The 17,463-nt window shown below is 36.0% G+C and overlaps 1 protein-coding gene across 5 annotated transcripts in view; it reads right to left on the reverse strand.

Moving 5' to 3' along the window:
- The window catches only part of LOC136027541 (anaphase-promoting complex subunit 1-like), a 255,997-nt gene that overhangs the window by 134,580 nt on the left and 103,954 nt on the right, over nt 1-17,463 (reverse strand). For all 5 annotated transcript variants that reach the window (XM_065704890.1, XM_065704889.1, XM_065704892.1 and 2 more), the window contains 4 exons: nt 13,973-14,121; nt 7,514-7,800; nt 4,250-4,477; nt 1,436-1,631 (listed from right to left, as the gene is read on the reverse strand). In XM_065704890.1, the coding sequence (XP_065560962.1) occupies nt 1,436-1,631; nt 4,250-4,477; nt 7,514-7,800; nt 13,973-14,121 (860 nt within the window). The remainder of the gene's footprint in view (nt 1-1,435; nt 1,632-4,249; nt 4,478-7,513; nt 7,801-13,972; nt 14,122-17,463) is intronic.

Consider the following 17,463-nt stretch of genomic DNA (forward strand, 5'->3'; position numbering starts at 1 on the left):
TACGGCCTCATTTCCGGTAGGTTTAAGCCTTTTTTTATATCACGTTTTACGGCGGCATCACTAGATTTAATGCCGCTAGTCCTTATACTTTTCACTAATACCTATTAAATATTCTTTTAAAGGAGCTAAGACATCATATTCTTTTTTTCGGAAAAACATGCCTCCAAATCGGAAAAACCTCGAACTCCAACTCCAATTCAGAAAACATTCATCAGGTCATTTTAAATGGCGACGGAGTGTCAAAAAAAGCTCCCTTTTAGGAATTTAAGGCAGGGAGTTTCTAGCTGTAGGTGGTGCTTACGGGGACCACTCTGGTAATTAGATATCTCGGGCTCGGTTGTACCCGGTATGAGCTTCGACAACTGTACCAATAGTGTATGGATCATATATTTGTAAAATATACGGGATTTTTGATATTCTATCAGCCCATTTTGTGTCGATTTAAACACCTCCTTTTTTTTCATTATACCAGGTTTCATGGTGACATCACCACACGCAATGCCACTAGTTCTCATATAGTACAAACAAAAACAACTTAGAGACAATAGGGAAATTTTTTTCAAGACAGTGGAATTTAATTCAGTGGATATTTCGGCCCTATGTCCAATATTTCCAAATGCGGCTTCACCCATTATGCTGTCCCTAGACTTCCAAGATTATAATAATTTTTCTCTAATTCTTTGTGCACCCTTAAAAAAAAAAAAAAAATGTCACAACCGCTATGACACGATGGATTTCAGACATTTTCTGAAAATTAAATTTATCTGAGATTAATATAGTTTCCAGTTTTGATTCTTGTTCTGCTGATTCGAAGAATTTACTCGGCCCCTAGAATAAGTTTTTCTTTAACAACCTGCAGGCAAAAACTTTCACACAAGGAATTACGCAGGAATTTTTTTCACACAAGACTTTTTCTTCTCCCAGCATGTTCCCTTTTAGAATCAGAAAACGGAACAGGTATGTACACAAGATTTTGTTTCGATAGGGAGGGGCGAATTCCCCTCAAAATGTCAAAGGAGCTGAACTACATAAATACTTTTGAGTAGCGTGAACACAACAAAAAAGCCTTTCTGCAGCGGATAGTTCTGCATGTGGCTTCTATTTTGAAGGAGGGTAAGAGATTTCATACCCCCCCCCCCAAACTAAAAGCAAGTGAAAAGATCTAAAAATTATATATTTTAATATTCCATATAAACACTCCTAAAATATTTGTTGATGGTCCTTTTCGACCGGTTAACCTTACAGGGGGATGGACTTCACAGTTGATAAGGGTTTCGATCACCTTGTGTTGAAAGACGAACTTACACACTAATATATGTTATATAGCAGTATTGAATTACATTGCGAATTTACAGACTGTAACAAGTAAAGTTGACCAAAACGTGGGTAAGAAACAAAATAAGAAATATTTACTAATGAAAATACATATTCTTACCGAAAGGTTTTCAGCGTCTACAGCAGGTATATACTTTTGCGGTTTAAAAGCAATACCTGTGTCAGAATCGTTGACAACGGTTTCATATCGTAATAAGCAGAGGACAGATTGCTTCGACATTAGCATACAGACATATCTTTGGCCAACCAAGTCATCTGACAGGAATACTTTATTTGATGGTATGCTGATAAACTGACTGAAAGTACAGAATAGTTTAATGCATTAATGGGACTCTATGGAGCCCTTTCTTGTAATTGACCTTTCTAAATGTTGATGATAGAATATTTTAGAGATTTAGTGGGGGAAAAGGCGGTCAAAACAAAGAAATGATTAGAATAATTATTGTTTTTATTTTCTTGAATGCTTAAATACGTGTTAATTATAATAAGCAATTAATGACCGTCAGGTAGTAAGAGTTACAACTCATGTTTGAATTTCAACCAATCAAAATGAAGATAGATAAAAACAAATGCCTAGCTTTAAATTATGCCTGTATTCTGATTGGTTAGAATTCCTTTATTGTCATTGTTTTATATAAATACTAAACATGAAATTACTAAATCTCATTACTGAAAACATGCTTTAAAAAAACAATTCTTGTAAAAGTTAGAATCTTTTACATTAGATAAAAAGACATTCTTCCGTTTCTGCAAATATCTTCTGTGGTTGCCGCTTTGGGCTTGCAATTTCTGTTTTCAGTAGATATGGTACTTTTGGTATTTCTTCAAAAATGGAAAAGTTTGAGGACAGGTTCCGTAAGCGTAGAGACAATTTTGTCCACTTTTCACTCAGTTGTACAGCTTAATTGTGTTGTCTGAGTAGCTGAGATGTTATATTTCTCGTGAGTATTTTCTTGATAGTACTTTCATTCTTCTTTAATTTCATGTGTCTTTGTACTCCTCTAAGTGCATTTCATACTTGTATAAGGGATTGAAATAAATTACAATTATACAAAAAATTTAACGCACAACAAAACAAAGAACAGAGCAGGCCAGTAAAGTTGGAAAGGGTTTAAAAGTTTCATTTTTTATTCCAAAGTGCGGACAATTCTTTGGTGCTAACAAGGATCTATCTTTAGGGCTACATAAAGAAGTCTTGGACAGTTCTGAAGTCCTTTTCTTAACAATAGTCCTGACTATTTATGTACAAAAATAACACACTAATAATAAACATATGAACAGAACATCAGTAGGCTACTATAAGCTTCTGTGAGGTCTTGATAAGCCAGTAATAGCAGTTATTACGCCACTAATTAGAGTCATCACAAGGCATTCACTTCTGTTTGAAATGAAATTTCAGCCAACAACAAAACAACTTTAAAATTAAAATTATTTTAGAATTAAATTTAAAATTAGAACAACTTTCAAATTAAAACTTCCATAGTAAAAAAAAAAAAATTTCTTAGATACAACTTCTATTGTATTTAAAGGTTTAAAAGATTATTTCCTATTGTTAGAATGCCATATCGAAGTACAAATTTGTTTTGGACCTAGACAATTTCACTGATCTAGCTTGATTAGCATATCGTTTGGGGCTGTATTTGTATGCAGTATTGTACCACTAAGAGAAACGTTCAACACTTTTGGCTAAAAACTCTGATTTTTTTTTCTCCTTCTACAACCCTATAAAGTCATCAGTTTTAACAATTAGTTTCCAAAAAATCACCCCTTCTTTCTCCTGTCTAATCCCCCCTGAAATGTCTGTTAATACTGTGAAGTTACTGGGTGTTCCCATCTCAAGTGACTTAAAATGGGATTGCCACGTTAGTAATTTCTTAAAACGTACAAGTACTGCATTTTCCTCCTCAAACCCCCTAATAAATTTAGATGTCCTAAATCGCAGTGTTTGAGCATTTTCCTCTCTTTGACACTTCCTGCCTTCGAATATGCATCCCCAATGAACTGTCGGACAGAATAGAGGCAGTTCAAAAAAGGTGCCTAAGAATTATCTTCAATGAGGGTAAAGTGCCTTACATTTCACTTCTTTGTAGAGCAATTCTAGTCACCCTTAAGGAAAGGAGAACATAAATTTCCTTGCGTTTTGCCCACAATGCCGTGCATAACCCTCGTACTACTTCTCTTTTCCCTAGTAAACATTTAACCCCCCCCCCACCGAACACTACCCCCCCCCCCCCAAGTTCTTTTTCATGAAAAATCCCCTTCTTGGCCCAATAAGAGTTTCAACTGAAAGATATAGAAGGATGTTCATCCCTCACATAGTCGAAATTTTAAATCAATAGTCCCCACTTCTCATTCCACTTTTATCTTTTAGTTTTAGTGTTTATTTTGCAATTACGTAGTTTATAATTCTTGCTAGCTAGACTCTTGTTTAAATTTATTTTCCCTCTTTTATCTTTACGAGTTTTTATCGTTTGACTATTTCATTGATTGTATCTTTATGATTTTATGATTGACTATTTCTTAAATTTTTGCTTTTTTTTTACTGACACTAAAGCGCGAATTCGGCCCTTTTTTTGGCTTGTGATAGCCGCTTTATTGGAATAAAATCTTATCTTACCTAAATAAAAAATTTTCAAATGTGAAACCAAAATATTCGGACTTTATTATTTTATTCAGCTCTGGTCTTGATTAAAGGTTTTACTCATTGTTACACATTTCTGTATTTTCATGTTAATTACAGTAGAATCAAAGTAAAGCAGTTGCAACAACAAGATTAAGTTGTAATTATTACTTAACTACTCAATTATTACTAATTTAATTAGTTACTTATTTAATTATTGTTCAAAACTTTCAAGAAACAGCTGTAACTAACAGTTAATTAAAAGATGAAGTTAAATCAAGCTGAAACACTCACGGATTTTTAGGCTCCTCCCATAAGAACTGGAGACACAAATCAGGTAAAATAGGTTCTTCCACAGTAGCTCCATCAGCCATCAAAGGCGGCTCTGATGACGACCCAATCGGACTGCGAGCTATTTGGGCTTGAGGTGAGAGTCCACTTGTCTGCCTTGAAGGTGAGAAATAGCTGGCACCTTGTCGGAGGGATTGTACTCTTGAAGCTGAGCCAAAATTTGTGCGCTGACTAGAAAGAACATAACACAGAGTCATAAATTTACAATAAAAGCTGGATAAGTATATGCAGCTAAAGCACCTCTGCTCTTCCTTTTCAGGGTACCCTTGAGTAGATGAATAGTTTATCACAATGTCAATGCATCTTACTTTATGCAGTTTTCTTGTCGTTTAATTTAGAGACTTATTGTATTTGGCTTCTGAGCAGATCAGATTTCTTTGACAAATTTTTGTTGCGTTTTTTAGGAGTGGCATCTAACAACGTAAATTAAGTAGCGTCATATAACAAAACACAAATTACTTACGTTCGCAAAAAAAACGGAAAATGTGAAAACACTGAATTGTGTTTAGCCTGAATTGTTATATTTAGCCTAGTGACCTGGGCACTAGGCTAAATGTAACCAATGGTAAGTATTCTACTTCAGATTTATCACTTGTTTCCTGTTCATTAGCCCTAAGCCAACATGTTGAACTAGCTGGTGCTGTGGAATCTGACCACCTTCCATTAATTGTGCAACTAAAGGAATCATTAGATTACCTTGAATTATAGAGAACAAAAATGCGGTATTTCTGCAGTAATAAATGACCTAGTTGGCAAAGTACAATAGCATCTAAACTACAAAAAATATTGATAGATAACTCAATTGATTTACTAAATAAACAAGTAACAGATTTGCTAGTGAAGACTAGTGAGGATATTTTTGTTTTCTCTAAGCCCAAGGAAAGAAAAAGAAATTCCATTCCTGGTTGGAATGCAAACTGTGAAAATGCTTGGTTGGAAAAAAAAAAGAAATCAATATGCAAGAAATCCAACAAAAAATAACAAATAGAAATGAATAGGAACGCCGCAGTTAAAAAAAAAACAACTTTTACTCCAAGAACCAAGAGAAGGATGGAAAAAATTAATTGAAGAAAAATTTCTAAACAATATAAATATAAAAGATATGTGGCGAAATTTCAAAACTTATACAGGCCAAATAAATCCCCCGAAAATTCCTATTCTCCTCAAAAAGGATGACTGGAGTTCACATCTCCAGAAGATAAAATGAAAATCCTCCTAGATCTATATATATAAAAATAAGTTGTCTGTCTGTCTGTCTGTCTGTCGAGTGACGTCATTATAAGGATTGAGCTGTATGTCGTCATGAAGTTGTTTGTCGACTGACGTCATATTTGTCAACTGATGTAATTACAGACCGGGACACCGGGACACAAATGACGACCAGGACACCGGGACACAGGGAATATAAATGACGACCGGGACACTCAAAGAGAAATTACAGACTGGGACACCGGGACACAAATCACGACCGGGACACAGGGAATATAAATGACGACCGGGACACAGGGACACAACTACAACGGGGACGCCGGGGGGATATATAAATGTAGACCGGGACACAGGGATTGTTTGAAGAGAAATAACAGACCAGGAGACCGGGACATATATATATATCTATTCACAGGTGGGACACAGGGACACAACTACAATGGCGCGTAACAACTTACGCGCGGGGGGGGCTTGGAAGGGGCGCGAAGCGCCCCACCAACTAGAACTCCAAATGGAGCCGTTTACTACTGAAGACCTAGAAACTAATTCTCTAGTTCTTCAATGGTCTAGTAATAGTGTAGCTCTTCAATTAGGGCCAGCAACACCTGACCCTGATCAAATACATAACTTAGTGCCCAAAAATTTACCAGAGGAAGCCAAAATATTCTTCTGATTCTATTTAATAAGTCAATCACAGAAAGATAGACTCCCAAAGAATGGAGAAAGACATCCATAATCCCAATACCTAAAACAGGAAAGGATCCCTCTAATCCAGATTCATATAGGCCCATTGCATTAAAATCTTGCCTTTGTAAACTAATGGAACATGTGATTAAAAATAGAATCCCTGGGCTTGTAATAAAAGCTGCACAGAAAGAACAGTTTGGTTTCCTCCCAAATCGGAGCACAACTGACTGCTTAGTTAGACTCGAGGAGCAAATAAAACAGGGCTTCAGATGCAAGAGAGATACATTTGCAGTTTTCCTAGACGTGAAGTCTGCATTTGAACGAGTTGACATCGATAAACTTTTAAAGAAAACAAGGGAAATAGGTATATTTGTCAATTGCGTAAATTAGCTTTGTACCTTCTTGAGAAATCGTGAGGTTAGGGTAGCTGCTAGTGGGTATTGTACAAATCTTCAGGTTAAAAATGATTTAGATCGACCCCAAGGGGAATAAGTCCTATTTTGTTTGTTATTTATTACAGTAACTTGGACCTGTCCACTGTCCTTTGCTGCAAAGCCTATATATATGCTGATGACATTGTCCTGGCAACAGCTGGGAAAACAACTCTTGAAAAGAACACTGAATTTACTTCAAACTTCTGTTTTAGATAATTTTTTTTTAGCCATCGACAACGGTAGCTTGGTAGCTATTGTAGCTATGTCAGACTTACAGTGATAAACTTAAGCCAACCTACAACTACTACTACTTGGCACTAACTAACTGTAGCACCAAGCCACCTGAGGCCAACACAGCTACGCACGCTCCTCCTCTATCCCAATCTGTTTAAAGCCTCCCTCTTTACACGGTCCCAACATGTTCCCATTGCAGGAAAAACCTACTTTTCGTCAACGACAATTGGTGCTAATGTTTTTGCGCTTACTGGAAATAGAAATAAACGAAAAAAAAAACGCAGTTGTAACTATAAACGAGAAGAGTGAACGCCATTCAAGGTAACATCATTTCATAGACTTAATGAACAAAACAGCCATGTGAATTAACTCTAATTACGGCCACTTTTCTAAAATTAAATATACACAAGTTCATATCTCTTTTTTAAGAAACTGATCTGAGAACAAGCAAACGTTGGGCTTTCAAAGATATTCAAAGCAATATAGCTTCAAACAATTTCATCTTTTTTACCTTTTTACAAGTTTGGATACCTCACCCCTCTCCAATATTCGAACCTCTTCTAACCCAAGCCTGACATAATATCCAGCTTACGTACCCGTGCATGCGGCAATTAACAGAAATAAATATACGATTAAAACTCACTTCAAAGATGATAATTCTGAGCTGGGACTATCAAGACGCGAAACAACAGGGGAATCCTTGAATCTAGGCATCCTTAATGGAGTTCTACTGAATGACGGGGACTCAGGATGATACGGATGAAAATGCTGTTGAACTGATCGTTGTTGCAAATTCTCATAGGATGGTGATGTTTGATAAGACCTCATTGCTGATATCTGTCTTTCTGAAGGAGTTTGAAGCCTCGAATCAGAAGGAAAAGTTGAGGAGATCCCAGTGGCAGAAAGAAGTTGGCCAACAGTAACTTGCTCCTTGAAAAAATCGTAATTAACAAAAAGCTTGCCAAGCGGCAGAGTAGGATGAGGATAATAGGTGGCAGAAAGAAGTTGGCCAAATTAGCAGCAAATTACTTTTTGGAAAAAAACACACATTAAAAAGCTCCCCAAGCGGTAGAAAAAATAGAAAGAAGATAATTAGTGGCAGAAAGAAGTTGACCAGCTGTAACTTGTTCTTCAAAAAAAATTGTTATTTCCAAAGTGCCAGAAAGAAGTTGCCCAGCAGCAAATTACTTTCTGGGAAAAAACACACATTAAAAAGCTCCCCAAGCGGCAGAAAAAATAGAAAAGATAATTAGTGGCAGAAAGAAGTTGACCAGCTGTAACTTGTTCTTCAAAAAAAATTGTTATTTCCAAGGTGGTAGAAAGAGCTGGCAAAAGCTGGTAAAGTGGTAGAAAGAGTGGAAACAAAATAAAGAGTGCCAGAAAAAAGCTGCCAAGCAGCAAGCTGCTCTTTGAAAAAAAAAACATAATAAGCTCTCCAAGATGCAGAAAAAACAGGAAGAAGATGATAAGTGGGAAAAAGAAGTTGGCCAGCTGTAAGTTGTTCTGCGAAAAAATGTTATTTGTGAAGTGGTAGAAAGAGCTGGCAAAAGCTGGTACAGTAGTGGAGAGAGTGGAAAGAAAACAAAAAAGCGCCAGAAAGAAGTTGCCAAGCAGCAAGTTATTAAAAAAAAAAACACATATTAAAAAGCTCCCCAAGTGGCAGAAAAAATTGAAGGAAGATCATAATTGGCAGAAAGAAGCTGGCCAGCTGTAAGTTATTAATCGAAAAAATGCTATTTGCAAAGTAGTAGAAAGAGCTGGTAAAAGCTGGTACAGTGGTAGAAAGAGTGGAAAGAAAATAAAAATGTGTCAGAAAGAAGCTGCCAAGCACCAAGCTGCTCTTTGAAAAAAATTGTAGTTATCAAGAAGCTCCTCAAGTGACAAAAAGAATACATATAAAAAAGATAAAAAGTGGGAGAAAGAGGATGGCCAAGAGTAACAATGTTCTTGGAAAAATAATCATAATTATTAGGCAGCTATTGACCTTCCAAAATAAAAAACTATCAAAATATAATCGAAAAAAAAAGTTTAATAAACAAATAGAAAATACGAGTAAAAAAAAAGTTTTGAGAATTTGCATTTATATTAGAACAGTGTACTTTTATTAGTAAATACAACCGAACTAACAAAGCTGCGTCATAGTTTCATCATTTTATTTGATAAACTCTATTCAGTTCTTTCGTACACCAATACATGGTTGAATTCGTTGGAGTACGTATATAATGGGTTTAGTTATCTTATATACTCCTCAATTTTAAGAAAATAAAAAAAATAATTAAGGCGAAAAGAAGGAGTCAAGCAAAGTAACAAAATAAATCAAGCGCAAGCGTAAAATAAAAAATTGAAACTTTGAAGTATCTAACAGGACAAGAGACGAACAAAGGCAGTGGGACCAATTCAAGAAAATTTTGGGTGGGGGCAGCAAAATAAACCCTTAAAATTCTAGGGGATAATTTGGTTTTTCCAATGAAAATGCAAAAATAGGGTATTTTTCAATGAATACCAAAAAATGTTTTTCAAAATCTTACAGGATTAGGGTCAGTAGCTATACAGAGAACATCGAAGTCACGGTCTTCGTTTCTTCTTTTATGGTTTCAGGATGGGAAGTTTTTTTTAACTAAACAACAATACAAATAAAAATTTAATATTGATTGCAAAATGTTAAATAATATATTGCATACAATATTCCAAGCAACAATCCAACAATTAAAAATGGTAAATAATTAAGACTTCAAAAATGCCTGTGGAATAAATGGGAAAACATAGTCTTTCTCCACACGCAAGTAAACGAATAAACAACTATGAAACTCATGACTGTATTCGGTATTGAACCGTTAAATCAATGGAGTCAGCATGCCTGCGAAGTTGAAAATATTCGTTTTTTGATAACTCCTTCAATAATATGTTTTTTATGTTTAATTCCTCAAGCAAGAATTATCGAATTTCATCGTTTCGAGATATCGAACGATTATTAAATATCTAAGAATAAAAGACATAAAGTGAAAATCTAAATCAAATTTTTGAGGAAATTTTATTGTTTTTTGGAAGCAATAATTTATAGAATATAGAATGAAAGAGGTAATCGAAACAAAAAAGCGATAAGTATTATTTTATCTTAGAAGCCACAAAGTGAAAAATATTTGACAAGAATTAAAGCTAACCTTGACTGTTCAAAATTGCTGGTAAACCAAGTAAAACCTCGAATGATATGGGCAACAATAAACATGTCCTGAATGGTATGTCATATGAGTTTTACGACTTTAGAAACATAGAAATTTACTCAGAAAAAACTCGGGATAGGAAAAAATATTGTTCTGAAAGTCGGGGTCTGATGTTTAAAACATATTTTTATCTCACATACCCCAATACATTTTAATGTGTTTGAGCACTCTTTGATAGGCCCCTTTCTTCCAGAGTGGGGAGGGGTGCTGCTCTAAGGCACTTCTTGAAAAAGATCCGTCCGCGACCCTCTTATCTGCAAATGCATTCAGACTGACTGATAGAAAAGAGGCAAATAGACACTACTGAAAGATTCATTTTTTTCTTAAGAATAACATCGACGAGCCAGCGATGCAATTTCACGAAAACTCATGCCAGGTATAATTTTTGAGACGTTGCATCTATTACTTTTACTATTACTACTACTATCATCTCACCACAGCACCTAGCCGACTTAGGTCATCATTGCCATGCGCGCTAGTCACACACCCCCACCTATCCAGGGTATTATTCCTAACTTTCTCCCACAAAATTCTTATTTCCTGCGTATTCAGTCTTATGATCCCTTCTTACCATATTCAGGGAAGTCATGTTGTTCCTGTAGCCCCAGATGGATCGTCAATATGCAGAATGTTTTATTATCTCCACGGCTATATTCTTGATTAATTAAAAAAAACTTTTTCCATAAAATAAGTTTTTTTAAAAAAGTGAAGAACTCCAATAAACAAAAAATGAACAAAAATAGAGACAAATAATCTACCAAGCATACAACTACCATAAGTCAGTATCAATAAATAAATGAAACCCAAAATGAACAGAAATTACAATAAATGACCGAGTCAGACTCAAAACGAGCAGGATTAATATGAGTAGGGTTTAAAACCCCTATGCTTTCTATAAGCCAGAACAAAATTTGCACTTTACTGAAAAAATTCTTTTTAATGTTTTCACTTTTATAACTTTAAGAAATCAAAAATTATGTGATATTTTAAAGAATAAATATCAGCATATGTATTTTAAAATGACAATGCATGTTCATCTCCAAATTTTGATTGGATGTCTTCAGGGGATTGATGAGCGTGGGAGAGGGGGGCTGATTGTTCTCAAATCACTTTTAACTCTTAAAAGGGTACTATAATTTTTAATCTCGAATAAAATGAGCGCCATCTGAATTTATACGACCACCAGTTCCATTAAAACCTTATATAACCCCAGGCCATGACTTACAACCCCATCCCCAGGGTACTGGGGGTTGTGTCAACACAGTCATTGTTTTAGTTCTTTGGACTATTTTGAGCAAAATTGCTTAGTGAAAAAGGGTATTCGGGAGGGGGGGACAGCTGCCCCCTAAAGCTTTTGACTCTTAAAAAGGAACTAAAACTTTGAATTTTTAACCAAATGAGCCTCCTCTAAAGTTTATACAACCATCCCTTCCACAAAACCCTTAAATACTCACAGGGCATAACTTACAACCCTTGTTCCTAGGCTCTGGGGTCTGTTTCAACCCCAAAAGCCTTGTTATATGATATTTAGACTATTTTAAATAGAATGGCTACCTCAAAATTTCTATTAGCTTCCCTCCGATCACTTTGACTCTTAAAAAGAGCAGTAGAGCTGCTGATTACCAATCCAATAGACCCCCTCAAAAATTAATAGGACCACACTCTCAACAAAAACCTTGTACACCCACGGGCATAACTTACAACCCTTGTCCTGAGGGCTGGGGGGATTTGTTATCCTCAAAGACATAATTTCCGAATCTTTCAACCAAATGGGTACCTGAAAATTTTGTTTGGAAGTGTTTGGGGAAATGATAGACGTGGGGGGGGTCATTTACCCTCTGATCACTTTCGACTAATGAAATACGTACTGGTCCTCTCAATTTTCATTCGAATGAGTCCTTTCTGAAGTTTCTACGACAACGCTTTCTATAAAAAAAACCTTATATGCCCCAAGGGCGTAAGGTAGAACCCTTGTCCTGAGAGCCGTGGAGGGGGGTTGTCATCCGAAGACGTAATTTCCAGACCTTTCAACTTTTCAACGTTGAACAAAAGGTTGATGCAAAATCTTTGGAGAAATGATGTGCGCGAAGGGGATTCTCTCATTGATTACTTTCAATTATTAAAAAGGGCATTATCCCTCTCAATTTCCAATCGAATGAGCCCTTTTGAAGTTTCTACGCTTTCTGAAGTTTAAACATTTACTATAAGAACCTTTTATGCCCCCAGGGCATAACTAACAAACTTAGCCCTTAGGGCTCTGGGGTGTGTCATCCTCAAAGACATAATTTCCGGACCCTTCAACTACGTTGAACAAAATGGCTATATCAAAACGTTGATCGGAAGTGTTTGGGAAAATGAAAGACGTGGGGGGGGGGGAATTAACCCTTTAATCACTTTCGACTATTAATAAGGGCGCTAGCCCTCTCAATTTCCAATGGAATGAGCCATTTTTGAAGTTTCTACGACAACATTTTCTATAAAAAAACGTTTTATGCCCCCAGGGCATGGCTTACAAGCTTTGCCATCGTGGGGGGGGAAAGGTTGTCATTCTCAAATAAAAATTTTTCAGACCTTTCAACTACGCTGAACAAAATGGCTATCTCAAAATTTTGATTGGATGTTTTTGGGGAAATAGTGATCCTGGGAGAGGATTTAGTTGCCCTCCAATCGCTTTGGACTATCAAGAAGAGCACTAGTTCTCTCAATTTCCAATCTAATAAGCCCTTTTTAAATTTTCTATGACAATGCTTACTATAAACCTTATATGCCTACACGGCATAACTTAAAACCCTTGCCTGAGGGCTGTAGGGGGGTTGTCATCCTCAAACGCATAATTTTTGAACTTTTCAACTACGTTGAACAAGATGGCCACCTTAAAATTTCTATTGGATGTGTCTGGGTATATAGTGGGAGTGGGAGGGGGTTAGTTGCCCTCCAATCACTTTTGACTGTTAAAAAAGGCACTAACCCCTCCAATTTCCAATCGAATGAGTCATTTTTGAAGTTAAATAGGACAACTCCTTCAATACGAAGTGCCCTGGTCTAAAAACAAAAAAAGATAAATAAATAAATAATACATTGTGGCACATCGTTCTTTACTTAGGTAGAGATATTGCGCTGCCTATGATAGCCTATATCATTTTGACGACAGAAACGACCTTCAACAGGATACTTGCAGAAGAAAAATGCAATTTAAATATTTTATTTTAATGTGATAAAAAAATTAGGCATCGAATGAACTAATATAATTATTCAGCTCTTTTTATGTTTTTTCATGTTTTCATTTCATTCTCGATATGTTTACATACATTATTATATTTTTATTTAAATACTTTCTAATAAAAAATAAAACATTACCCAGCAAAGTGCCTAGAATCAATATCTACTTACAAATCACCAGACAACCAAGCTTTACGCTCCTTTGAAATGTCTTTCAGTGAGAAAAAAAAAGAAGATACGAGTCAAACCTATGAAAGTTTTAAACTTGGTTTTTGCCGACAATATTTTTCTATAGCTTACATTAGGCATAGGCGTTGCCAGGATTTCATAATGACACATTCCACTTTATTGGGATGGCGTAATTTTGTCAAAATCCTGGGAGGGGGAGAGGGGCAAGGTTGGACCTAATTTTCCAAATCAAGTGAAAATGACAGTGAAAACTGAAAAACAAGTCATATAAAGGCAAAGATAAACTAAAGAAAACTGACCTGTTTCTCTGGACACTTGAATCACTTAGGTTTAACTAAATTTTGACAAGATTTTTGGCAGAAACTAAATTTCAGATGAAGGAGGAATAACTGAGGTCTGGGGGGGGGCAACTTGGATCTGGAGGGACCAGTTGCCCCCCATGGCAAATTACACCCCTGGGGAGGAGTCCTTACCTCTTCTGTTGCCTTTCTTAGCTTCCAAATTGAATGTACTCCTTTGTCCTTGTCGTAGAGGACAATTATTGAAGGGTCTTCACTCGCAAACAAAATAGTCTTCTCTTCATTAGCCAAGTATCTAATCTTCTTAATGGAGCCAAAATAACCTACAATTTAACCAACGTTAATATTTCTTATATCACTAAACCATTCAGCAATAATTATTTAGGCATTGTTTTCCCCTAATTTTGCGATGGCACTCCACTTCTTCTACCCTCCATATTTTTTTTCTTCAATTCCGTACCCGTTTTTCTTTTGCATTTTGTTGAATAAAAACAATTTCTTTCTCTTCTTGTTTCTTCAATTTCAATAACTTAGTTGCTTTTAAAGAGCTCTTCATTAAGTATTTACATCAGTGCAACCACATTTGGTGCTACCCTATGTGTCTATATTACGTTATGAATTCAATTTTACTGACCCTATCCCGCATTGTGCTTGTGCCTGACTAACTATGAATTTCGTTTTATGTTTATTTGTCAATTTCCATATTTCTTTTTTGTATATTATGCTCCGTTTGTCATTTGTGGTCACAATGGGTAACAAATAAATTCAATTATTGGTATAAGAAACGTAGGTGTTTTCTTACTCCGGTCATTTATGACCAACGAGGGACTTGTAGAACTGGCGTCAATATATATCAAACACTTCGTGGTAACGAACTGTAGTAAGGAGCGACCCTGCTCAATAGTAACCAAAACTTTAAAAAATAAAATTTTTATACCGATAGCTACATCAAAAGAATCGCATTTCAATGCTGATTTTGAATATATAAGTTTCATCAAGTTTATTCTTACCCATGAAAAATTACGAGCCTGAGAAAAATTGCTTTATTTTAGAAAAAAGGGGAAAACAACGCCTATAAGTCTTAGAATCTTAACGAAAATCATACCATCCGATTTAGCGTCTCAGAGAACCCTGTTGTAAAAGTTTCAAGCATCTATCTACAAAATGCGGAATTTTGTATTTTTTGCCAGAAGGCAGATCACGGATGCGTGTTTATTTGTCTGTTTGTTTTTGGGGTTTTTTCCCAGGGGCGATCGTATCGACCCAGTGGTCCTAAAATCTTGCGAGAGGGCTCATTCTAACAGAAATGAAAAGTTCTAGTGCCCTTTTTATGCGACCAAAGAAATTGGAGGGCACATAGGCCCCCTCCCACGCTAATTATTTTCCTCAAGTCACCGGATCAAAATTCTGAGACAGCTATTTTATTCACCGTAGTCGAAAAAACTTATAACTATGTCTTTGGGGACGACTTACTCCCCACAGTCCCCGTGGGAGGGGATACAAGTTACAAAGTTTGACCAATGCTTACATTAAGTAATGGTTATTTGGAAGTGTAGAGACGTTTTCAGGGGATTTTTAGGTCGAGGGGGGGGGGTGAGAAGAGGGGAATATGTTGGAGGAACTTTCCTTGAAGGAATTTGTCATGGGGGAAGAAAATTTCCATGAAGGGAGCGCAGGATTTTCTAGCATTATTTAAAAAAATGAAAAAAAAATATGAAAAAAGTATAAAAAGTCTTTTCAACTGAAAGTAAGGAGAAGCATTAAAACTTAAAACGAACAGAAACTATTACGCATATGATGGGCTAACCTCCTCCTAATACCCCGCTCTTTACGCTTAAGTACTTTTAATAATTTTAGCTATTTATTCTACGACTTTTGTGATTCAGGGGTCATTCCTAAGAAATTGGGACAAAATTTAAGCTTTAGTGTAAAGAGCGAGGTACTGACGAGGGCGTGAGCCCCCTCATATACGTAATAAAAACATAAGAATACAGAAGTTCGTTACGTAAGCTAATTTGTAAGTTACGTATTTCTTTTACTAACAAAAACATTCGTAAAAAATTAAAAGTTCTAGTTGCCTTTTTCAGTAACAAAAAATCGGAGGGCAAATAGGCCTCATCCCCCGCTCCTTTTTTTCTCAAAATCAATCGATCAAAACTATCAGAAAGTCATTTAGACAAAAAAAAATAAATATACAAATTTCGTTTTAATTATTCATCTGCGGGGAGCCAAAATCAAAACATGCATTGATTCAAAAACGTTCAGAAATCAAATAAAAAAAAACAAGTTTTTTTAGCGGAAAAGTAAGGAGCGGCATTAAAACTTAAAACGAACAGAAATTATTTCGTATATAAAAGGGGCTGCTTCCACATCAACGCCCCGCTCTTTACGCTAAAGTTATTTACTGTTTTAAAAAGTGGAGTTAAGAGAAAGAGTCCAACTTTAGCGTAAAGAGCGGGACGTTGAGGAGGAAGCAGCCCCTTTCATATACGAAGTAATTTCTGTTCGTTTTAAGTTTTAATGCCGCTCCTTACTTTCCGTTAAAAACCTCGTTTTTTTATTTAATTACTCTCAGAAACAAGACACTAGATTACAAGAATTGGCACAAAAATTCCGACCTTAATGGTTTGGTTCCAACGTCTTCCAGGCAGAGAGCGAAAAAAAAAACAGAGGAGGATCTCTTTTACTTTTCCCTTAGAAAAGTTTAAATAAGTTGCTTTGATGTTTGATAATAAATAGTAATTTTAGCATACATCTAAATTTAATTTTGTATGTTTTAAATATTTGGAGGGGGTACCTAGCAATACTGTCGCGCTTAGGATACCAAAAACTTTTGAGCATATGTTGTTGATTGTTTGATGACAAACAATCAATAAATATTTTAGCGAGGACTATTTATGGGACCACCAGAGGGAAGGGGGTGAATAACATATTGAAAAGAAGCATAAAATAAGGAATGTGACGTTACTGCTTTTACTGTCACTACCCTCGTAAAGTAGCAACAGAAATTAGGTGTTACTTTAGGGTCTGTTTACCTGCTTTAAATTGGATTTGCAAGTGAAAGGATTAGAATAAAGGGAAGTAGTAGTAGTAGTAGACAGGTTTAATAGTAAAAACTTGCTGAATTGCGTTTCTTTACAATATATTCAAAATCAAACTACACTTGTAAACATAAATCAAACTATAAACATTAACTCTTGTTATACATTTAACGAAAACCGTGACGAAAGAATTACCATATCGTTTGTTCTTGCTTTAACGGGAACTAACTTATCTTGCTTTCTCGTTCTTGCCAGTAGAGGTTGATCAGGTAGAATGCCACGGTGCTAAGATTTAGAAAGCAAGAATTTTCCAAAACTCATTATCAGAGTTTCGTACCGGCTTTGGAGTGACTCCTAGCAGTTCCAGAGCATTTTAGTAGGGAGATGTCACGGCGGCCCAAGATGATCGATACCGCTCGCTTCTGAACCGATCAAGCTCCTGACAAAGACACACTGTTCTAAATGCTAAGGGCACCCAAACAGGGCAAGCATATTCCAGAGTGAGGCGGACGTACGTTATGCATGCATACTTAATAATCTCAGTATTCACACTGAACCTACGCATACCGTTTAAAGTCTCTAGACTAGCGTTTGCGCTTTTAACCACCTTTTCGATACGTGCGG

Source organism: Artemia franciscana, chromosome 5 (assembly GCF_032884065.1).
Source record: "Artemia franciscana chromosome 5, ASM3288406v1, whole genome shotgun sequence".
In the NCBI taxonomy this organism is placed as follows: domain Eukaryota; kingdom Metazoa; phylum Arthropoda; class Branchiopoda; order Anostraca; family Artemiidae; genus Artemia; species Artemia franciscana.